This window comes from Musca domestica, unplaced genomic scaffold, assembly GCF_030504385.1.
Source record: "Musca domestica strain aabys unplaced genomic scaffold, Musca_domestica.polishedcontigs.V.1.1 2, whole genome shotgun sequence".
In the NCBI taxonomy this organism is placed as follows: domain Eukaryota; kingdom Metazoa; phylum Arthropoda; class Insecta; order Diptera; family Muscidae; genus Musca; species Musca domestica.
The window spans coordinates 43,427,688-43,449,634 of record NW_026712249.1 but is presented as its reverse complement, the minus strand read 5'-3'; the positions used below and the strand labels follow the sequence as shown (position 1 = coordinate 43,449,634).

The following is a 21,947-nucleotide window of genomic DNA, read 5'->3' as shown; positions in this document are numbered from 1 at the left end:
TTCCTCCGAATAGGATGTGTTTCAGCTCATCCGACCGAATTCAGCCTTTAAATCATTACTTCAGATTTGCAGGAAATCGGTTCAGATATACTATAGCTCTTATATATATGTTTCATCCGATTTGGGGTCTTAAGTCCCTCGTATGCGTAATATATTCACCCCACAAGAATGATATTTGATACCAAATAACTCATGAAGTTCAAAAATACCTCTGCAAATTTTACGATATCGCATCAGATTTCAGGTTTATTGTGCAGCAAATGCCTAATGTGAGCACAAATGGATTGAATTTTGGCACTTCCGACGCAATTCAGGCTCTAGAAGAAAGTACTTCAATTTTTGGGAAAAATCGATTCAGCTTCCTTATATATCTTTCATTCGATTTATCAGTTCAAATTGAATGAACTTTAGCACACATGGCCAGGTTCAGTCTAGAAGTATGTTTAGCAATTTTGGCGAATATCGGTCCAAATTTAGATATAGCACCCATATATATCTTTTTCCGATTCCATTTTTTGTGCGCTAAATGTGTAATATTCGTCCGAATAGGATGTGTTTCAGCAGATCTGACCAAATTCTGTCTGGAAACAAGTACTTCAAATTTGGTGAAAATCGGTTCAGTTATAGCTAAAGCTCCCATATACATGTTTCATCCGATTTTGGGGGTTTAAGTCCCTCACATGCGTAAAATGCACTCAACAACAATGATCTTTGGTACCAGATATCAGATACAGCTTACAAATAAGTGTTTAAAATTTTGTCAAGATCGGTTCAGATTTCGATATAGTACCCATATATAGCTTTATCCGATTTAAGGTTTATTGTGCACCAAATGGCTAATATCAGCTCAAATGCACTAAATTTTGGCACTTCGGCCCAGAGACAAGTACTTCAAATTTGTGAGGGAGGTACCATCTCTTTTTATTAGTCTTTTTTAAAAATATTGGGAGAGGCGAAATTTAAAGACAATCGAATTCTTCTTTCACATTATATAAGCGATTATTCAAAAGTTTGATACTTTGCTGGGGAGGTACCAGAAGGAGTGGTCCGATCTATCCAATTTTTAAACCAGTTTGTTAGAAATATTGTGAATAATGTGAAATAAGAGTCCGACTGTATACTCCTATTTCACATTTTATAAACATGGAGATTATTCGAAGTTTGGATCAGTTGTGCGGGAGGTACTAGAAAGAGTAAACCGATACTGTCCATTTTAGCACCTTACCTAGCAGAGATACAAAGACTATGATTTGAAAAGTTTGAACGAAATCGAATAATCCTTTCTTTTGCTATGAGTTAAATTATTTTCTTTGCGATGTTTAATCATTAACCATGGGGAGGTACCATAAGTAGTGGTTCGATATTGCCCAGCTCCGAACTCAATCTAAGTTTTATAATACTATAACGATGTACAAAGTTAGTTCCAAACAAGATACTCCCTTCGAGAGTGTGCACCAAACAGACAGGCGGACGGACACCCCTAGATCGACTACATTTGATGCATTAGATCCAAATAGATCTGGGATCTAAAATTATTTCGGCCTTTATTCCTCAAAGATAACTGAAACAATTTATGAAAATATCTCCAATGTTAACCAGTAAAACAAAGTCTTAAGACGGGCGTTGCCGACTTTATGATACCCTACACCACTATGCCTATAAAGAATAGAGCTATACGCAATATATATAAGCGTTTATGTAGGGAATTTTTGAGGACTAGATAATAAAACCTTTGATAGTTTTTTAATGCATATTTTGACTTTAGAGCAGTTTAGAGTGGACCAAATATCCTACTGTGAATCAGTTTCAGCTAAATCAGAAGGAGGCATTTCTGACTGAACCTGGCAGGCTGATGAGCCACTATCTGATATCTGGAAGCAAATGTCATTCTTGTGGAGTAAATATTACGAATGTGAGGCACTTAAACACCAAATCGGATGAAACATATATATGAGAGCTATAGCTATATCTGAACAGATTTTCACCAAATTTGATGTACTTGCTTCTAGACTGAACTCGGTCAGATGTGCTAAAATTCAGATCATTTGGACTGATATTTGCCATTTGGTGCACAATTAACCTGAAATCGGTTGCAGATAAATATGGGAGCTATATTTAAATTTCATCTCAATCAGATAATAAATGCGACTTGCATTTTGTTGACAAAAATACTTGCACAGACGGACTGACATGCTTTAATCGATTCAAAAAATAAGTAAGTAATTTAATTTAACCATGGGTTTATCTCGCTTCCTTCTCAATGTTACTATCAAATGCACAAATATCTATTACCCTTACCACTATGTGGTGTAGAGTATAAAAAGTGACGGAGTTTCGATCAATAAAAACTCTTCTGAACCACGTACCATGTAAAATGGGCCAGTTCTGCCTGTCTTAAATAATTTGTAAGTACTTCTGCCTGTCCCAAATAATTTCGGAGTACATCTTGGTACGTAGAGGTGAATAGCGAAAGAAATACAATTTTCTATTAGGAGTTTGACATTTTAGAAAAATGTGGTAATATCGTAGCCAGCAAAAGCTTACATATACTGACCCAGCCAACACAAATCGTCATATTCCGTTCACCGACCGCAAACAGCTACAAATTATTTCTATAAATAAAATCAGGATTATTCAACCCTCTTGTGCTCCAAAAATAAAATGCAACATAAAGTCCATAATTATGCTCTTCACTAATGCATTTAACATTTCTATGCACATTTCCGATGCTAAAATTGTGATAAATTCCAATCATAACCATCTTCCTCTTTTTGCTCGCTCTCCTCCTAATCACCTTCATCATCGCCATTTACCGAAAGTACTTGGTGTTAATTAGTGCATGCAGATTTGCACTATTTTATGGAAAATTCTGACAACACTGGAGGGGTACTAATATTAAGTGTTTGCTGTTAAGTGCATTCGCCTCGGGTGTGTGTTTTAAAAATAATCACCTTTCAAGGATGCTGTCGATTGAAGGAACCTTGTTGCTGCCGCATCGGTCCTAGTTATGAATGTCATGAATGAAAAGCTTTCGGTGTGGACATGTTGCTGTAGACCCATTTGTGCAGTCACACATCCGTATGGTTCCCCTGAAATGTTTCTCTAGTCCTTTTGAACAACATGTTGCCACTCAAAAACAATGTGCAACATTCCGGTCCTTCCTTTGGCAACATTGAAATACCATTCATATTTGCCACTTGAATGGTTTCACGTAAAATATTTTGTTGCTCGCTGTTGTTTGAAAAGAGCGAAATTACTACCATCAACTGTACCAGAAGCTCAATTTGAAATTTTTCAAATTCTATTTAAATTGCAAATGCATGCATTGTTTGCTTTTCACAACTTCCTCCCCCTCCTCTTCTCGTATAGTGCGCATTATTGGCCTTGAAATGAATTCGGAAATAATTTCAGCTCTTTGTTTAGACTTCCATTAAGGTTTTGTTTGCCAAAATGTAGCAAACCATGCCATAGAGGTTTGAACTTGACCTAAAATTGCAAATACTCTCGGGCCGGTGTTGTTGTAGTTGTTGGCACCATGAACTTGTTGTCTTTGTAATTTTTGGCAGATACTCATCATCTCTGGTGTATATCTTTGTAGTATTTGTTATTTTGTTTGATTGCTTTTCATGTCCTACGTAAAGTACTAAAACATTGAAACATCTGTAAAAATGTGGGAACATTAGGGTGTGACGAACAATTTTTATTAGGGTTTTGGAAAATAATTCCATTTTTTTTCCTTTTAAAATTAATGACATATCTATCGTTGTAATTAGCTATGTGTACGAATATGTATAAATAGCCATTATTAAAAATTTCCTATTTTTCTTAAAGTAGATAATTTATTTTCGCATGTTATCCTTCACTCAAAAAAAAAAAAAAACAGTAGATTCGGCCGGGCCGATCTTTGAATACCCTCCACCATTTGGAACGATTTTGGAAATTTTCAAAAAAAAAAAAAAAATAATAATAATAATAATAAATAAATAAATAAATAAATAAAATAAAATCTATTACAATCTTAAAAATATCGAATGTTGCCTTTATATTAGTGTCTATACGGTGAAGTGGACCTGCATAGGCAACTTTTGTCATAAACTATTAAAATATTCAAATGCGGAACTTGAATAAAAAATTCGGTGAATAATGTAGCTAAAATTATCAAAATATCGAATATAGGGAGGTACCATTTATGGGTGATATACGAAGACGTGGACTTGCACAGACAATTTTCTATCTTAGGCTGAAATATCCATTTCGAACTTCGAATGCCAAATTTGAAACAATTCAGGTGAATAATGTCGCTAAAATCATCAAAATACCGAATATCGGGAGCAACCGTTATAGAGAGGCTATATGAAGACGAGGACCTACAAACATTTTTGTCATAGGCTGTAGTATCCATTACGAATTTCAAATACGAAATTTGAAATAATTCTGTTAAATAATGTCGCTGAAATCAAGAAAATACCGAATATCGGGATGTACCGTTATATAGGAGCTATAAGAAGACGTGGACGTGCATACGAACTTTTTTTTCCATAGGTTGTAGAAACCATTAAGGTCTCCCAATACGAAATTTAAACAGTGAATAATGTCGCTAAAATAATCAAAATACCGAATATTGGGAGGTTCCGTTATTTGGGGGCTATATGAAAACGTGGACCCATGTGGCCCATTTAAGAACTTAACCTGCCTACATGTGTGTGCATAATTTTAGCCTTCCACCTCAATTCGTTCGAAAGATAGCGTGATTATAACAAAACGGACAGGCGGCCTAAATCGACTTAGAATGTTACGCTGATCCAGAACATATATATATATATATATATATATATATATATATATATATATATATATATATATATATATATATATATATATATATATATATATATATATATATATATATATATATATATATAGAATGGTATATACCCTCTGAATCAAGGAAAGATAATAACACATCTGGAGGCATTTTGGAAAATTTGCAGCCCTTCTAAATAGGCTATGTTTCGACTATTAGGGGTCTACTTCTAAAAACCTTAAAAAGTATTCAAGAATATATTAGAAAGGATTCTATAGCACGGTAACTTGACATCTTCTGCTGTAAAAGGCATTGACCCGAGTTAGGATTATGCGGCGACAGACTTTAATACTTATTCAACACGTCTGGGTTCTATTGCGAGGATGCAACGAGAGCTGGGGTTTGTAAGCCTATGCCAGTACTCTGGCAAGGATAAACAAGAGAACCTAATAATTACTCATGCCAGCATATACAGGTAACAAACCTACGACCTTTCGTTAACCAGTGAGAATTAGCGTGGATTCCACGGCGTGAGACCTTCATAAGTACAGGGTTGCCCATATTCGACGGACCTTTGGGCCCTTTGGGTCCATTCCAATCGACGAGGCTTGTCCGCAGGCAACATTCTTTGCGTCAATTGAATTTTGTACGGGAACAAATGCAAATCAATGCGAATAATCCGTTGTAAAGTGGACCGAGCCATGCCCAACTGCTGAGAACGGCGTTTTTGGGATGTTCTTGGGAACTTCTCAACACTGGCTCGTACGGCAGCGATATTCTCGGCCGATCGCCTTGGTCGACTTTTATATGGCCTCTTCGGATTAGAAAGAGCCTTACCAGTCGAAAATTTTTCGTATGAACGCTTAATGGTGTTCTTAGAAGGCGCATTCTCACATTTTTTAATGTTTTAAAAGCACGTTTAGTTTTCACAATTGACTTCTTCTGTTGAATGTAAATTTCAACTATTTCAGAGCGCTCGCGTGGCGTGTATTGGTTCATGGTAAAAATCTGCTTGGACTGACGCTTCAAACGCGGTATGTCATTAAGCGATGTGACATCTCTGTCAAAAGTTATGGCGTTGCCAGATGGGTCCGTCGAATATGGGCAACCCTGTACTCAAATCAAGGTAGGATTCTAAGGATATGCAAGGTATGAGACCATTATATAAATTCAAGTCAGAATGCGTAAGGACTGTAAATCAATGGCGAGATCTGAAGTTCCACACAATACAGTGACACAAAATCGTTTTTAATGTATTAAACGTTTCCGCTTATTTAAATATGTTCAGAACTGTTTCGATATAGTTATAGCTTTCACATATATGGTTCATCCGAATTATGAGTATGCCTCCTCAAAGACAATATATTTAAATAATACCCTGATATATTATACGAAATATAATATTTAGCCTAGCTACACCTTTACGAAAACACATTGATATGTATAGCTATAGGTTTTGTGGATTTTGCACTTCAGCTTCTTCGAAGCTGGTAACGGACCTCAATACCAAATTATATATTAGTCTTGGATAATATTTTTTAATTAATGAAATCCCCTTTAAATCCAAGAAGATTCGTATAAAATTGGATATCACGATGGTCCAATGTAAGAGTTGCCGCCTTTTTCCAGCAACAGTTTTGTGTTAAATTAAAGGGTCATCAATAAAAAAAAACCCCATATTTAAGAATCTTCATATTTTATAAACCTTGAATATGTTGAATATTTTCTATTACAATTTTATATCTGAAAATCCCTGAGAGAGATTTTTTATATAAGTCCACGATATCGTATAGCCTCCACATATCGGTACCCCCCGATATTCGATATTTTGATGATTTTAGACACATTTTTCAATAGAATTGTTTGAAATTCCACACAAGGAGTTCCTTGTGAGTACTTTACTCCCTAAAAGATAATTGTTTATATGTGTCCACGATATCGTATAGCCCCCATATAACAGTACCCCCCGATATTCGGTATTTTTTTTTCTTTTTTTTGAAAAATGTTTTTCCAAATAGTAGGGCGTATTCAAATTCGGACCGGCCGAATTTACTGTTTTTTTTATTTGTTAAATAATATTTTTTATTTTCTGTTCGAAATTCCCGGAATATTTACAAGATCTGTATTTTTAAACTTATACTTATGTTATTCCATAACAGCCTAATATTATTATCACTCTTGTGGTTTCTGCAGTTGTTTTTTACATTCTCGGAAATCTGTTACACATTCTCTTTGAGTTGCACATTTGAGCAGCTGCTGCTTTAATGTGGTCATGGCAATAATGTGAATATATGTAGGTGCTCTTGTTAAGTGGGAAGGTGTAAAAGTGTTGAGAAAAGTATAATTAAATTAACTGCAATTTGTCCTGACGTAGTGGTTGCATAAATAGCGTCATGTGGGGAATTCCAAGTGATTTGATTTGGAATATAAGGTTCTCAGCCTAATGTTTAGGGCCTTTGTGTAGCCTTTTTATATACCGATAAGCTATATCCGATATCTAGTACCAAAACAATTGTTGTGGGGTGCTGTTGCTGTGGAGAGTAGTTCCTGATATCTTTTACCAAATATCATTGGTTTTGAGTGCGTATAACGATGTGAGGATCTTAATCACCAAATCGGAGAAATATTGGAGCTATAGCCACCTCTGATATACGGATATACTAAACTCTACCTTAAAGGTTATTAGACATTTAGTACAATTATAGCACGAATTTCCAAAACCAGCTCCTTTTTCACAATACCAATACAAAATTTAGTACCACTTAGAACTTTTCGAACAGATATGGTACACATTTCCAAAATCACCTTCATATCTCAATTGCAGATACGAACAGAGACCTCAATATTAAATTTAACGATTCCAGCCATATCACTTACTCAATCTGAAATTAAGAACTATGTATTTAGCACATTTCGTACACATTTCCAAAACCACATCCATAATCACAGACACCAACAATGACATCGTGACAGCTTGTTGACCTCTTATAAAGCGATAGGTCGATTTGTGGTTAGCTATGCGGCTCCTATGTGGTCTGCAAATACAAGTGCAACGCAGTGGAAAAGTTTTCAGGCTTGCCAGAATGCCGCCCTGAGGCCTCCTCATGACTCCGGTGGACCATTTTTATGAGGAGACGAAGATTCTTCCCTTACGTGGGAGCCATCCTACCCACCATATGGTGGATAGAACTCCGCTACCCAGGCGTGCCAGTAAGGAGCTGCATGATCTAGAGAAAGAGGTCCAGCAATATAGGGGAGAGCCTCTAGATTATGAAGCCTATCAAGCGGGTTTGAATAGCATTCATACGGATCCAGTCGCAGACGTAGTTGACAATTATAATATGAATTCCATCCTCGGAGTCCGCTTCCCATCCATTGCAGCTGAAGAACGTTGGTCTAACTACGTTCCGTATGGTGCAGCCGTCTCAATTCATATTGGGCAAGAATTGACGAAGATGTGCAGAACGCCTGCCCTGTGATTCAGGCCCGCATAATATGCTGTATCTATTAAATTGTCCAGCCAAGCCTACCCAACTCCGTCCAGAGAATCTCTGGCTACAGCTCAAAAAAGTAGTAGAATTCCTAAAACTGGACATCGAAGAATAACCGGATTAACAGTCTATAAACAACAGAGCATACATTTCACTCTTACAACAACAACAGTGACATCTGTATCAAATTTGAGTATTCCAGCTCTATCCCTCCAACCAATACCAAATTTAATACTTTTTGTACAATTATGGTACACATTTCCGAAACCACCTCCATATGTCCAGACTATAAATTAACCGAGACCCTAATACCAAATTTCAGATATCAAGCACTACACGTTCACCTAATACCAAAGTGTACCAATTATAGTACGATTTAGTACTTTTCGTTCACTTGTAGTTCACATTTTCAAAACCACATCTTTATCGCAAACCTACCTCAATATAAAATCATGGACCCCAATATAAAACCAGGGACCCCAATATAAAATTTCGGATTCATCCGTTCTCCCTAAACCAAACTGTCCCAAAAACTAAGTACAACCTGTAAAGAAAGTCTTAAAGTCGGGCAGGCCGACTTTATGAAACCCTACACCATTTTGCTAATTTAGTAGGGCTCCGCATAACAATTAAAAGTTTTTATCGGAGAATTCAATCCTACACGCTATGATTATAATTATAATTTAAAGTTCAAAGGACTAAATATGCTGAAGCATTTGTATCTTTTAAATTCGGACTTGAATTGCCCATTTGGTGCACAATTAATTTAAAATCGGTTAAAGATATATATGGGAGATATATCCAAATCGGAACCGATCTTGATAAAATTTGGGAAATGTATTTTTGAGCTGTATTTGTAAATTTCCCTGAATATCGTTGTTACGGAGTGCATATTACGGCTGGGGGTAACAAATATGACAAATCGGATGAACAGTATATATGGGAGCTATAGCTATATCTGAACCGATCTTCACCAAATTTGACATACTAGCTTCTAGACTCAATTTGGTCGTAAGTGCCAAATTTCATCCAATAAAATGTAAATCGGACGAAGTTATATATGGGAGCTATATCCAAATCTGAATCGATCTCGATAAAATTTAGCAAATGTATTTCTGAGCTACATTTAATATATTACCCCAAATATTGTTGTTACAGAGTGCATATTACGGCTGCGGAGGACAAAAATAACAAATCGGATGAACAATATATATGGGAGCTATAGCTATATCTGAACCGATTTCGATCAAATTTGGCATACTTATTTTCATGCCTAATTTGGTTGTATGTGCGAAATCGCCAAATGGGCCAAACAAATGATTTGTGAAAAATTTCATCTGGATAGAGCAATAAATGCGGACTGTACTTTGTTTACAAAAATACATCGGACGGACGGACAGGCATAAATCGACTCGGATTGTGATTCTATGCAGATCATCAAAAGGAACTATGGGAACATACAAAGTATACAATTTTTCGTACCCTCTTAGTACAAATTTCCAAAAACTAGGCCTTATCACTTACCCACGCACCAAAATTCCCATATTTTACCTTCAGCCGTTTCGTTTGGTCGTTGAGTCTCAATCAGTTATTTCACTGCTCTTTATTAATTGTATAGTCCCGTAACCATAAGTCTGATGGCTTTCCCGTATACCTTTCACTCAACTCCTATGTAGCCAATTTTATAGATTTTGATTGTACCCAATTTATTACACCACCCCACCCCATACATCATATCATTTCGATTTATACTATAAAAATCATGTTGTGATTTGTGACCTTGCACTTGCATTCACTCTGACGAGCATTACACATTCTGTCAGGATGCTAACGTGTACTCGAGTCTGGGTTCTTCAGTGCGGACAAAAAAAATCATTTTAGGAAGTACATCTGTGTAAGAAGCGAATTGGTTAACAGAACTGTTGCTACTGCAATTTGTTGCTTTTTCATGATGGCAATGAGGATGATGATGATAACTACGACGGCAATGTTGATGATGATTGCTTTTTTGTTTTTCTTGTTATTTTAAGTTTTACATCCTTTTTGGTGGAGGGTTGGCTCTCCTACCTCCCCTTTTTTTCTCGGCTAAGGCAATTTTTGCATATTTTTGTTTGTGGGTCAAGGGTCTCACAAAACAAACAAACAAGAAGTTATTTTTGTATGAAACGACGGGGTTCTTTCTGTTTTCTTTTAAAAATTCAGCCCACGGCTAGTTTATGATGGTCATGCATTTTGTTTTGAATTTAAATGTTTTGTAGAAAATATTTACTTGTATTTAACCCTGGCAAATGGAAATGTGAAAATTCCAAGATATTTCACATAAGAAGTGCTAATAATACGACAAAAGGATTGCATTCAATAGGGGTAGGAGAGTGCTGTTGTGGTTGTGTAAATGACCTGGTTCTTTAGAAAAGTAAATGACTTATTTCAACGCAATTTAGCATGGATTTGGAATTTTGAAACGAAAATTTTAAAGAGAAAAAGTTGAAAATATTTGTAATACAAGGTGAGATAAAAAACTGCAACAAATTCAAATTTTTTTTAAAAATTTTTTGAATGAAAGCAAAAAATGTCGGAAATAGCATCAAATTTTAGAATAAGTTTAGATTTGTTTGAATTGGTCATCTTTGGTAGGAATTATGGAATTATGGCCTTCAAACGGCCAATGAAACAATCACACGCTGCCCGAATGTTGCTCTGCGGTATTTTGGCCCATTCCCGGTGAAGCGTTTGCTTGAGGTGATCGATACTTTGGTATTTTTTAGTGCTAACCTTGCTCTCCAAAATAATCCAGACACAATAGTCCAACGGGTGGGTATCCGGAGATTTTGGTGGCCATTGTGCGCTGGAAATGAAGCGAGGGACCTCATTTTGTAACCATTCTTGGGTGGCGCGTTTTGAGTGAGTCCTGTTGAAATGTCCAAGGTCTGCGGCCAAAATGTTTGCGTGCCCAAGGCTTTAATACACCCTCCAGAATATTTTCGCAAAAATATTCGGCATTTATTCTGATGCCACGGTCGATTAATACGAGCGAAGAGCGACCATAGGCTGTTATGTCATGTTATCAACACCATGGACGGGGCTTAAGTTCTGGTGCCCAACCGAAGGTGAACATATTCAGCTGACCTCTTTGGCAAGTAAACACGATCATTTTGTTTGTTTACAACTGCTGTTTTCTCATCGGAGAAAACCTAAATCGGCAGTTCATCACTTTCGGCCAAGCGAATCAACTCTTTGGCTCTTTTGAGTCTATTTATACCCTACACCACATAGTGGTAAGGGTATTATGTCTTTGTGCATTTGTTTGTAAGAACGAAGCGAGATAGACCCATAGTTATTTTTGAGAATCTCCATAGAATAACTTTCTGAGTTGATTTATGCATGTCAGTCCGTCCGTCCGTCTTTCCATGTGTTCTTGTGAATAAAATGCAGGTCGCATTTATTATCCGATTGAGATGAAATGTTCCAAACAACATTTGTTTGGTCCAAGGACGAACCCTATTGAAATTGGAGATAATCGGTAAAAAATTAGATATAGCTGCCATATATATCTATCAAACGTGTAATATCAGCCCGAATACTATGGAATTGTGCACATACAACCAAATTAGGCCTGAAAATAAGTATGCCAAATTTGATCGAAATCGGTTCAGATATAGCTATAGCTCCCATATATGTTGTTCATCCGATTTGTTGTTTTTGTCCTCCGCAGCCGTAATATGCACTCTGTAACAACAATATTTGGGGAAATATATCAAATGTAGCTCAGAAATACCTTTTACTAAATTCTATCGAGATGGGTTCAGATTTGGATATAGCTCCCTTATATAACTTCGTCCGATTTACTTTTTATTGTACACCAAACGTCTAATATTAGCCCAAATGGGATGGTATTTGGCACATGCGACCGAATTGAGTTTAGAAGCAAGTATGCCAAATTTGGTGAAGATCGGTTCAGATATAGCTCCCATATATATTGTTCATCCGATTTGTTATATTTGTTACCCACTCCCGAATATGTACTCCGTAACAACGATATTCAGGGAAATACATCAAATACAGCTCAGAAATATCTTTGGCAAATTTTATCTTGATCGGTTCAGATTTGGATATAGCTTCCATATATATTTTTATCCAAGTCCGAATTTAAAAGATACAAATGCTTCGGCATATTTAGTCTTTTGAACTTTAAATTATAGTTATAATCATAGCGTGTATGATTGAATTCTCCCATAAAAACATATAATTGTTATGCGGAGCTCTACTAAATTAGCAAAGTGGTGTAGGGTATCATAAAGTCGGCCCCGCCAGACTTTAAGACTTTCTTTACTGGTTTTTTAGTGCTGACATTGCTTTCCAAAATACTCCAGACACAATCCGTTGGAATGGTATCTGGAGATTTTGGTGGCCATTGTGCGCAGAAAATGAAGCGAGGAAGCTTATTTTGTAACCACTCTGGGGTGGAGCGTGCTGAGTGCGACGGTGTTGAGTCCTGTTGGAATGTCCATTGTCTGCAGCCAAAATACATCCCCCAGAATATTTTCGCGATAATATTCGTCATTTTTTCTGATAAATACGAGCGGAGAGCAACCATCGGCTGTTATGCCGGCCCACACCATCACCATGGACGGCGCTTGAGCTCTGGTGGCCAACCGAAGGTGCACATTTTCAGCTGACCTCTTTGGCAAGTAAAAACGATCATTTTGTTTGTTTACAAACTGCTGAACAACGAATATTTTCTCATCGGAGAGGAGAAAACCAAATTCGGCAATTCACCACTTTCGGCCAAGCGAAGCAACTCTTTTGCTATTTTGAGTCTATTTTCTTTCTGTTGTGGTGTAAGTCCTTGCACTTTTTGAAATTTCAATGGCTTTACCCCGAGCTGGTTTTTCAATATTTGCCGAATGGAATATTGCGATATGTTCAGCTCACCAGCCAATTTTCGGCCACTGCGAACCACTTCTGCTGATGTTGCTGTTTTCTTCCGTCCACTTCCTTGACGTCGGGCTACGCTACCAGTATCATGGTAACGAGCGATGGTACGAGACACAAAAGATTTATTTACATTTAAATACGGGAGTGTTCTAACGATAGCCACTTGTGGTTTTCCAGCCAAATATAAAGAAATCACACTATCACGCTTGAATTCCAACACGAATAACTGTTTTTCAGGAAAATTCTCACCAAAATGCTTTTGTACGCTTGTAAAAAATATAATGAGCTGTCACTGGATTAATTTTAACAGCTGTCGGACGAGTGGCTTAGAAATGACAGCAGTCTGAAGTTGGTTGCAGCTTTTTCATCTCACCCTGTATATTCAAAGGCTTTGAACTGTTTTAAAGGCTTCAATATGAGTTTATGACATGGACTATAGACCTCATAGCCATGTGCAGAGCATATTACTTTTGATATTTTCCATCTCTGGAATCTCTCCCCCTTCCCTCTCTTTCACATTCATAACATCGGCAATGGCTCTACAGCACTTAAGTTCCATACAAGCCCCATTGCTAATGAATGGCACACTTCCATGCTTGTGAAAGTGTAAAAAAATTGAATTTATTAACTTGACGAAAATAAGTCAAGTTAATGTCAATTTTTAACCAAAAATGTTTGGAAACTTTGAAAAAGAAAAAGAATTTCTTTGTAACCAATTTTCATAAAATTCTTGTAAACTGTTGGATATTCGTGTGAATATAATAATGGCTATACAAAGTGCTCTTCAGCCCCAGACAAAACCCCTTTCAAAGAATTTATGTTAATGAAATATATGTCCTTGTTAGTTTCTGTAGAAATTGTTGCGTATTGAATTCTCGTCACACACACATACATACAAAGGAACCACTTAATAAACTTGACCCTGAAAAGTGAGTTAAAAGTTCTTTTCTCTTTGTTAGTAATTTATATTTGATTTATATGCGTTACGACCTTGTGTGTCGGAAGGAAAATGTGCGTTGTGTATTGAATCATTGAAATAAATGTCAATATTGATATGATTTTGAAATATGAGATTTGAAATAAATAAAATGGCAATCCTCAGTCAAAGTCAATATTCAAAAAGTTGTGGCCATTTTAAAATATCTACAAATTCAAGGCTAGACAAGTTAAAAAAAAAGCAGTAAGTTCGGCCAGACCGAACTTTGATTACCCTCCGCCATTTGGGACGAATTTGAAAATTTTCAAAAAATAGAATCCTTAAAAAATTCTGTTTAAATTTAAAAAAAACAAGTTAAATAGTATCAGTAGGTATTGCCGCCAGTTATATACCCTCAGCCTATGTTCGATTATCTAAATATATTTTGACTAGTGTTAAGATTATTCAAACGTTTGATCCTCTATGGAGCAGATCCCGAAGGAATGGGCCAATATTGCCCATTTCCTATCGGACCCAAAAATATGATGTAAATATTTCGACAGATGTGCCATGTCTAAATAGAATCGGATGTTAATTTGGCGTTTTATGAGCTTCATGGGTACTCAAAATTTCAATATTTTGTGGGGGAGGTACCAGAAGGAGTGGACCGATATTGCCCATCTCCGAACTCGATCTAAGTTTGACAAAAATATTACGATGTAGCCAGCTAGCCCGACAGACAGACGGGCGGACGGACATCGCTAGATCGACTCCAAATGTTCTGAAACGGATTTGGTCCAAAGAGACCTAGGTTCTAAAACCGTTATTTCGACTAGGCACGTTTTGGGCGTATCAAATGATATATACCCTCTGTAGCCATATGGCTGAGGGTATAAAAACGAATATAGCCGCTATACTGGGGTCTATACGATGTGGACCTACATAGGTATTGTTTGTCATAAGCCATTACCAAATTCAAATTCAAAATTAAAAAAAAAATCTATCAAAATATCGTATGTAGGGAGGTACAGTTATATCGGAGCTGTGCGAAGACCTGAACCAGCATAGACGAGTGAAGAAAAAAACAGCAAAGAAACCTGAAAGTTTTATAAAAAGCATGGCAAACGTATGTACTTTCATGTTTGCACGTATGCTTGGTCAGATGACTATTCAACCTTATCTGAAACATGTGCTTTTATTTTGCAGAGGTGTCCATTAGAAACCAAAATGGTTGTTTAGAATACAGTGCTGGTTCGAAATTATTGTAGACCCCATAAAGTATATATATTCTTCTCAACATAAAATTCTATTTCGATTTAGCGATGTCCGTCCGTCTATCCGTCTGTGGAAATCACTCTAGCTTCCGAACGAATTGAAGTAGATTGATAAAATTTTACTCAAATGTATATTATGTCTGCAGGACTTTTGGTATTGAAAATGGGTCATATAGGTTCACGTTTTGGTATAGCCCCCATATTACGGTACCTCCCGATATTTGGTATTTTGATGATTTTAGCGAGACTATTCACCAGAATACCGAATATCGGGGGGTACCGTTATATGGAGGCTATATGAAAACGTGGACCTATACGGCCAATTATAAAATTGGCATATAAACATGCGTGCAAAGTTGTAGCCTTCTTTCTCAAATCGTTCGAAAGATAGCGTGATTACAACAGACAGACATTGCTAAATCGACTTAGAATTTTACGCTCATTAAGAATATATATACTTTGTTGGGTCGAGGAGTTACAAACGGTATGACAAAGTCAATATACCCTCCATAGTATGGTAGAGGGTATAAAAAGTAATATCAAAAAATAGCTAAAACGCCGAAAAATCAAAATTTTAAGGAGTTATGGCCATTTTAAAATATCTTGAAATTCAAGCCTAAAAAAGTGATCACAAACAATAGCTAAAACCCCCAAAAAGTCAATATTTAAGGAGTTATGGCCATTTTAAATTAAATTCTAGAAATTCAAGCTTAAACGAGTGATCACAAATAATAGCTAAAAACGTCGAAAAGTCAATATTTAAGGAGTTATGGTCATTTTAAAATATTCAATAATTCAAGCCTAATAAAGTGATCACAAATAATTGCTAAAAACGACGAAAAGTCAATATTTAAGGAGTCATGGCCATTTTAAAATATTCAATAATTCAGGCCTAAAAAAGTTATCCAAATAATAGCTAAAAATTCCGAAAAGTCAATTTTAAGGACTAAAAATCAATATTTAAGGAGTTATGGCCATTTTAAAATATTCAATAATTCGAGCCTAAAAAAGTAATCACAAACAATAGCTAAAAACGCCGAAAAGTCAATATTTAAGGAGTTCTGGCCATTTTAAAATATTTAAAAATTTAAAAGTAAAAAAAGTAAAAGTAAAAAAGTGATCACAAATAATAGCTAAAAACGCCGAAAAGTCAATATTTAAGGAGTTATGGCCATTTTGAAATATTCAATAATTCAAGCCTAAAAAAGTGATCACAAATAATAGCTAAAACGCCGAAAAGTCAGTATTTAAAGAGTTATGGGCATTTTTAAATACCAAGAAATTCAAGCCTAAAAAGTGATGATGAAATAATAGCTAAAAACGCGGAGAGTCAATATTTAAGGAGTTATGGCCATTTTAAATTATCTAGAAATACAAGCCGAAGAAAGTGATCACAAACAATAGCTAAAACGCCGAACATTCATTCATTTGTAAGCAAAATTATATGAGTATTACAAACTAAAATCTTTCTTCAAATCTGAGATTAAGTCATAACCCTCACAAAGTTTCTGAAACTTTCTGTTTTTCTTTCTCAATAACCAACTTTGATAACAAACTGCATTTGAAGATAAACTAGTTTAATAAAAAAACTTTTTATAGAAAAACTATTATCCGTAAACTTTATTCCATCTACCTCAATCTCGACACATATCTATGTTGGCATAAGCCAACCATTAAGCACTTAGAAGTTACCACTCTATCCCTCTTTTCGAATATTAAATATTCTCTGTGAAAACTAAAATACATCCTCATCTACGCCTAAGAGCATTAAACACATTAACATACTAACATCGTTCGTCGGACAAAAATCCCTGCTGAAACACTTCATCTCTGGACTGTAGGAGAAAAAAAAAACCATACAACATCAAACACATTGGCGTAAAGATTACCCCTGTATGTATGTATGTAAGTATATAAGTAGAAGCTTGTAAAAACTTACCTTGCATCAGCATCATATATTGACCGACACATTTACTGCTGCTGGTAATGGTACCCGTGGCTGGGCTGCCACCCATCCATCCGCCCGATGCATGACTTAAACTTGTTCTGATTAGGGTTTTTGTTGTCTGTGTGCGTAGCTCGACAATCAGAGGTTCTTCATCGGTGGCAGGACGCGCCAGAGGCCATATAAACGACTGGGTAATAAAACAGAAAAAGAAAAAGAGAATATATATTTTATTGTACTTCATAATATATGTGTGTCTGTACATTTCTACTTATATGACAGATAAAAAGAAAATTTAGGCATTATTCTGTAGCTGTGATTTTAATGTTGTATGTGGGTGTAATTTAAATAATAATGTTAATAACATTGGCCCCGATAGGTGTCATGTCAGGGAAATTTATTGTAAATATGTACATGAAGAATTAGGTGTAGGTATGAGCACCTAAAAATCTTAAATTTTATTTCGTTATTTATTTAAGTACAAGTTGCACTCAGGTTCAAATTATCAAAAATATAGGATGTGTACGTCATTTTATTGGTCAAATGTAGTTAAAGAAATTTAATTTTGAGAAAAATCAGTAAAACATGTACATCGGTGCAATATCTAAATCTTAGTCGATATATACCAAACATTGGTATTTTTATATCCTACATCACAAGGTGGTCAGGGTATTATGTCTTTGTGCATTTTTTATTACAGGCAAAAGGAAACGAGATAAGCCCATAGTTCCTTTTGATGATCTGCATAGAAACACATTCTGAGTCGATTTATGAATGTCTGTCCGTCCGTCCACCTGTCCATGTATTTTTGTGAACAGATGAAATTTTGCACAAATCATTTGGTTGGCCCAAGGACGAACCCTATTGAAATTGGAGATAATCGGTAAAAATTTAGATATAGCTCCCATATATATCTTCGTCCGATTTGCTTTTTATTGTGCACTCAACGTGTAATATCAGCCCGAATAGTATGGAATTTTGCACACACAACCAAATTAGGCCTGAAAATAAGTATGCCAAATTTCATCGAAATCGGCTCAGATATAGCTATAGCTCCTATATATGTATTGTTCATCCGATTTGTTATATTTGTCCTCCGCAGCCGTAATATACACTCTGTAACAACAATATTTGGGGAAATTTATCAAATACAGCTCAGAAATACCTTTGCTAAATTTTATCTAATATTTGCCCAAATGGGGTGAAATTTGGCACTTACGACCGAATTGAGTCTAGAAGCTAGAAATGGGCCAATATTGTCCATTTCGTATCGGACCTAAATAAATATGACATAAATAATGCGACATGCCAGGTTTGGACTATTTTGGTTACTTCCTTCACATTATATGAGATGCCAATTTTTTTAGACAAAAAACCTTTAAAAGGTCTTCTATACACGGTGAGATAAAAAAACTGCAAGAAAGCCAAACGCCATAATTTTTACATTTTGTTTTTGTAAATTTTATTGAATGAAAGCAAAAAATGTCGGAAATAGCATCAAATTTTAGGATAAGTTTAGATTTGTTCGAAGTGGTCAGCTTTGGAACGAATTATGGCCTTCAAACGGCCAATGAAACCGTCACACGCTGCCCGAACGCTGCTCTGCGGTATTTTGGCCCATTTCCGGCGAAGCGCTTGCTTGAGGTGATCGATACTTTGGTATTTTTAGTGGCAACCTTGCTTTCCAAAATACTCTAGACACAATAGCCCAAAGGATTGGTATCCGGAGATTTTGGTGGCCATTGTGCGCTGGAAATAAAGCGAGGAGATTTTTTGACAATTGTGTGTTGGAAATGAAGCGAGGAACCTCATTTTTTAAGCATTCTTGGGTGGCGCGTGCTGAGTGCGATGGTGCTGAGTCCAATTGGAATGTCCAAGGTCTGTGGCCAAAATGTTTACGTGCTTAAGGCTTTAATACACCCATCAGCTGGCGGCCCACACCGGCGCTAGAGTTCTGGTGGCCAACCGAAAGTGCACATTTTCAGCTGACCTCTTTCACGAGTAAACACGGTCATTTTGTTTGTTTACAAACTGCTGGACAACGAATGTTCATGTGTCGACAGTTCAAAATAGCAAAAATATTTGTCTGTGTTAAATGAGCTTCATGGACATTCAAAAAGTTGACCCTTTATGGGGGAAGTACAAAAAGGATTGGACCGATATATTCCATCTTCACAGAAGATCTTGTGTTAGTAGAATTAATGGGATGTGTGAAATATAAAGATAATCGGATGCTTATTTCGGATTTAAACATGGTTTTGTTTATTCAAATCGTTAACCTTTTGTGGGGTAGGTACCAGAAGGAATGATAGAGGCAATAACAGATCTTGTGTTGATTGAAAATTTGCGATGTGCCAAGTCTGAATGGAATCGAATGTTAATTTCGCGTTGCATAACCTTCATAGATACTGAAAATGTTGACCCTTTGAGGGGGAGGTACCAGAAGGAGTAGACTGATATATTCGATCTTCACTCCAGACCTTGGGTTAATGAAAATATTGAGGTGTGTGTAATTTGAAGACAATCAGACACTTCCATAACATTTTATAAGAGTTATAGTTATTCAAAATTTTGACCCTTTGTGGGTCACTTTATGGAATGGACCGATATTTTCCATTTTTGAATCTGACCTAGCACAAATGCAAATATTAGGATTTGCAATATTGTAGCAAAGTCAGATTGTCCTTTTTCTTTCTGTGCAGTAAAATATATATATATATATATATATATATATATTTTTTTTTTTTTTTTTTTTTTTTTTTTTTGTAATTTTATGGGAGGTACCTGAAGGAGTAGACCAATTTTGCCACTCTCCGAACTCGATATAAGTTTGACAATAATACTACGATGTATCAAGTTAGGACCAAATCGGTTACTCCCTTCGAGAGTTATAGTGCGTACCAGTCAGTAAGAGAAAGGACGGGTGGATACTCCTAGATCGACTCCAAATATCCTGAAACGGATCTGGTCCAAAGAGAAGCCGTTTTTTGTATGAGGGCATAAACATTGAAGGCAAGCTTAATTACCAAATTACCCGTCTAAACACAAAAACAAAAATTATGAAAATATCTCAAAAGTTGCAAAATTTTAAATAGGCAAAGTCGATTTTGAGCGGCAGTGCGTTTGTCTAAAATACGATGAGGATGATGTAGCCGTCTCAAGTCTTATTAGATGCTAATCGATGACCATGTGCAGAAAATCAGTTTAGCATGTCGTACATCTTTTAACTTGCAGCTGTAATCTACCTCCAATTAGAATATTTCTTTTGATTCTTCCATGGATACAATCGTTTTATAAGCCTAATACACATAAGCCTTCTATTCATAGAATGTTTTCGAAATTATGTTGGATCCTTTAACATAAAAATTAATTCATTGTCAATTCCCTTTAAATTTTTAAATTTCCGTAACACCAACATGTGAACACAACAAAGTCCCAATAAAATGATAGCATTACTGGCATACCAATTTTCCACCATCCGCATACATATGTACCTCTACTCTACTATAATATACAAACCCTCATACAAATATTACCATTTTTCCCTGCACAAGTACTATTTATGGATGCAGGGACACCTCGAATGACACAGGCACACACACAGTAGCGCAGTAGTGGTGTACATTAAAAAGTGCTTTCTCCCAACGGGGAGTTAATGGGAAATGAAGGTGTCATTTGATGAATGTGCAGAAGCACTGCTGGAAACCATGTCCATGGACGACGGGTGCAGCAGCGCAAGCATTTAATAAACGTATCTAATGTATCGCGTGGGGGAGCTTTAAAAAGTTAATAATTTGAGAGCAAAGCAAATAGACTTCTATGACTTTGGCCATTACAAAGACAAGGCACATAAATATGGAAGATATTTCTCTTTGGAATTTTCATGTTTGTTTTGTTCTTTAAGTATGCAAATAAATGTGAAAAATTAAAAAATACCAAGCTGCTATTGTCATAAAGTCAATCGCTGTAGGGCTCGTAAATAAGTATTTGTAGAGACATTTGGAAAAGTATTATTTGTTTATTTTGAGAAGAATTCTTATTTTAATAATACATTTTAAAATTAAAAAAAATATATATTAACCTATATATTCTCCTTCCAGATTACAATTTGCAGATATGAAAGGACTTCGTTTTGTAGGAAAGTTTGAAAAAATTTTAACTGTTTTATGAGGTTCAGCTTCAAAAGAGCACACCTGTATTTTTCGACAATTACAGTGTAAAATATGGATTTTTTTTATAAAATATCCATTATGACCTTTTTATATATTAACACAAGCTATAGCTCCAATAACCCCTTCGGAAAAAATGTCTCACAATTCTTTCTAGTAATAAAATGTCCTTTCAATTCGAAAGAAACCTCCAATTTCTCACTGCATTGTTTTAAATTGAACTACTTATAACCAATTCTAGATTTCAATGGATTTTTCAGTGAAGGCCTTAAAATCTTAACACAGATAAAATATCTAACGTAAATACCATTGAATACCGAAGTAATAACTCAATATTTAAGGGAGATATCAGACGGAGTAAGCCGATGCTGTCCTCTTTGGTACTGAACGTTATATTGGCAAACAGTTTGGAA

General features: G+C 35.9%; 1 protein-coding gene across 1 annotated transcript in view; it reads right to left on the bottom strand.

Moving 5' to 3' along the window:
* LOC101893069 (otoferlin-like) overlaps positions 1–21,947 on the bottom strand; it is a 159,852-nt gene that overhangs the window by 102,442 nt on the left and 35,463 nt on the right. Inside the window, exon 3 of the mRNA XM_059122189.1 lies at positions 17,360–17,555. Coding sequence (XP_058978172.1) covers positions 17,360–17,555 — 196 coding nt within the window. The remainder of the gene's footprint in view (positions 1–17,359; positions 17,556–21,947) is intronic.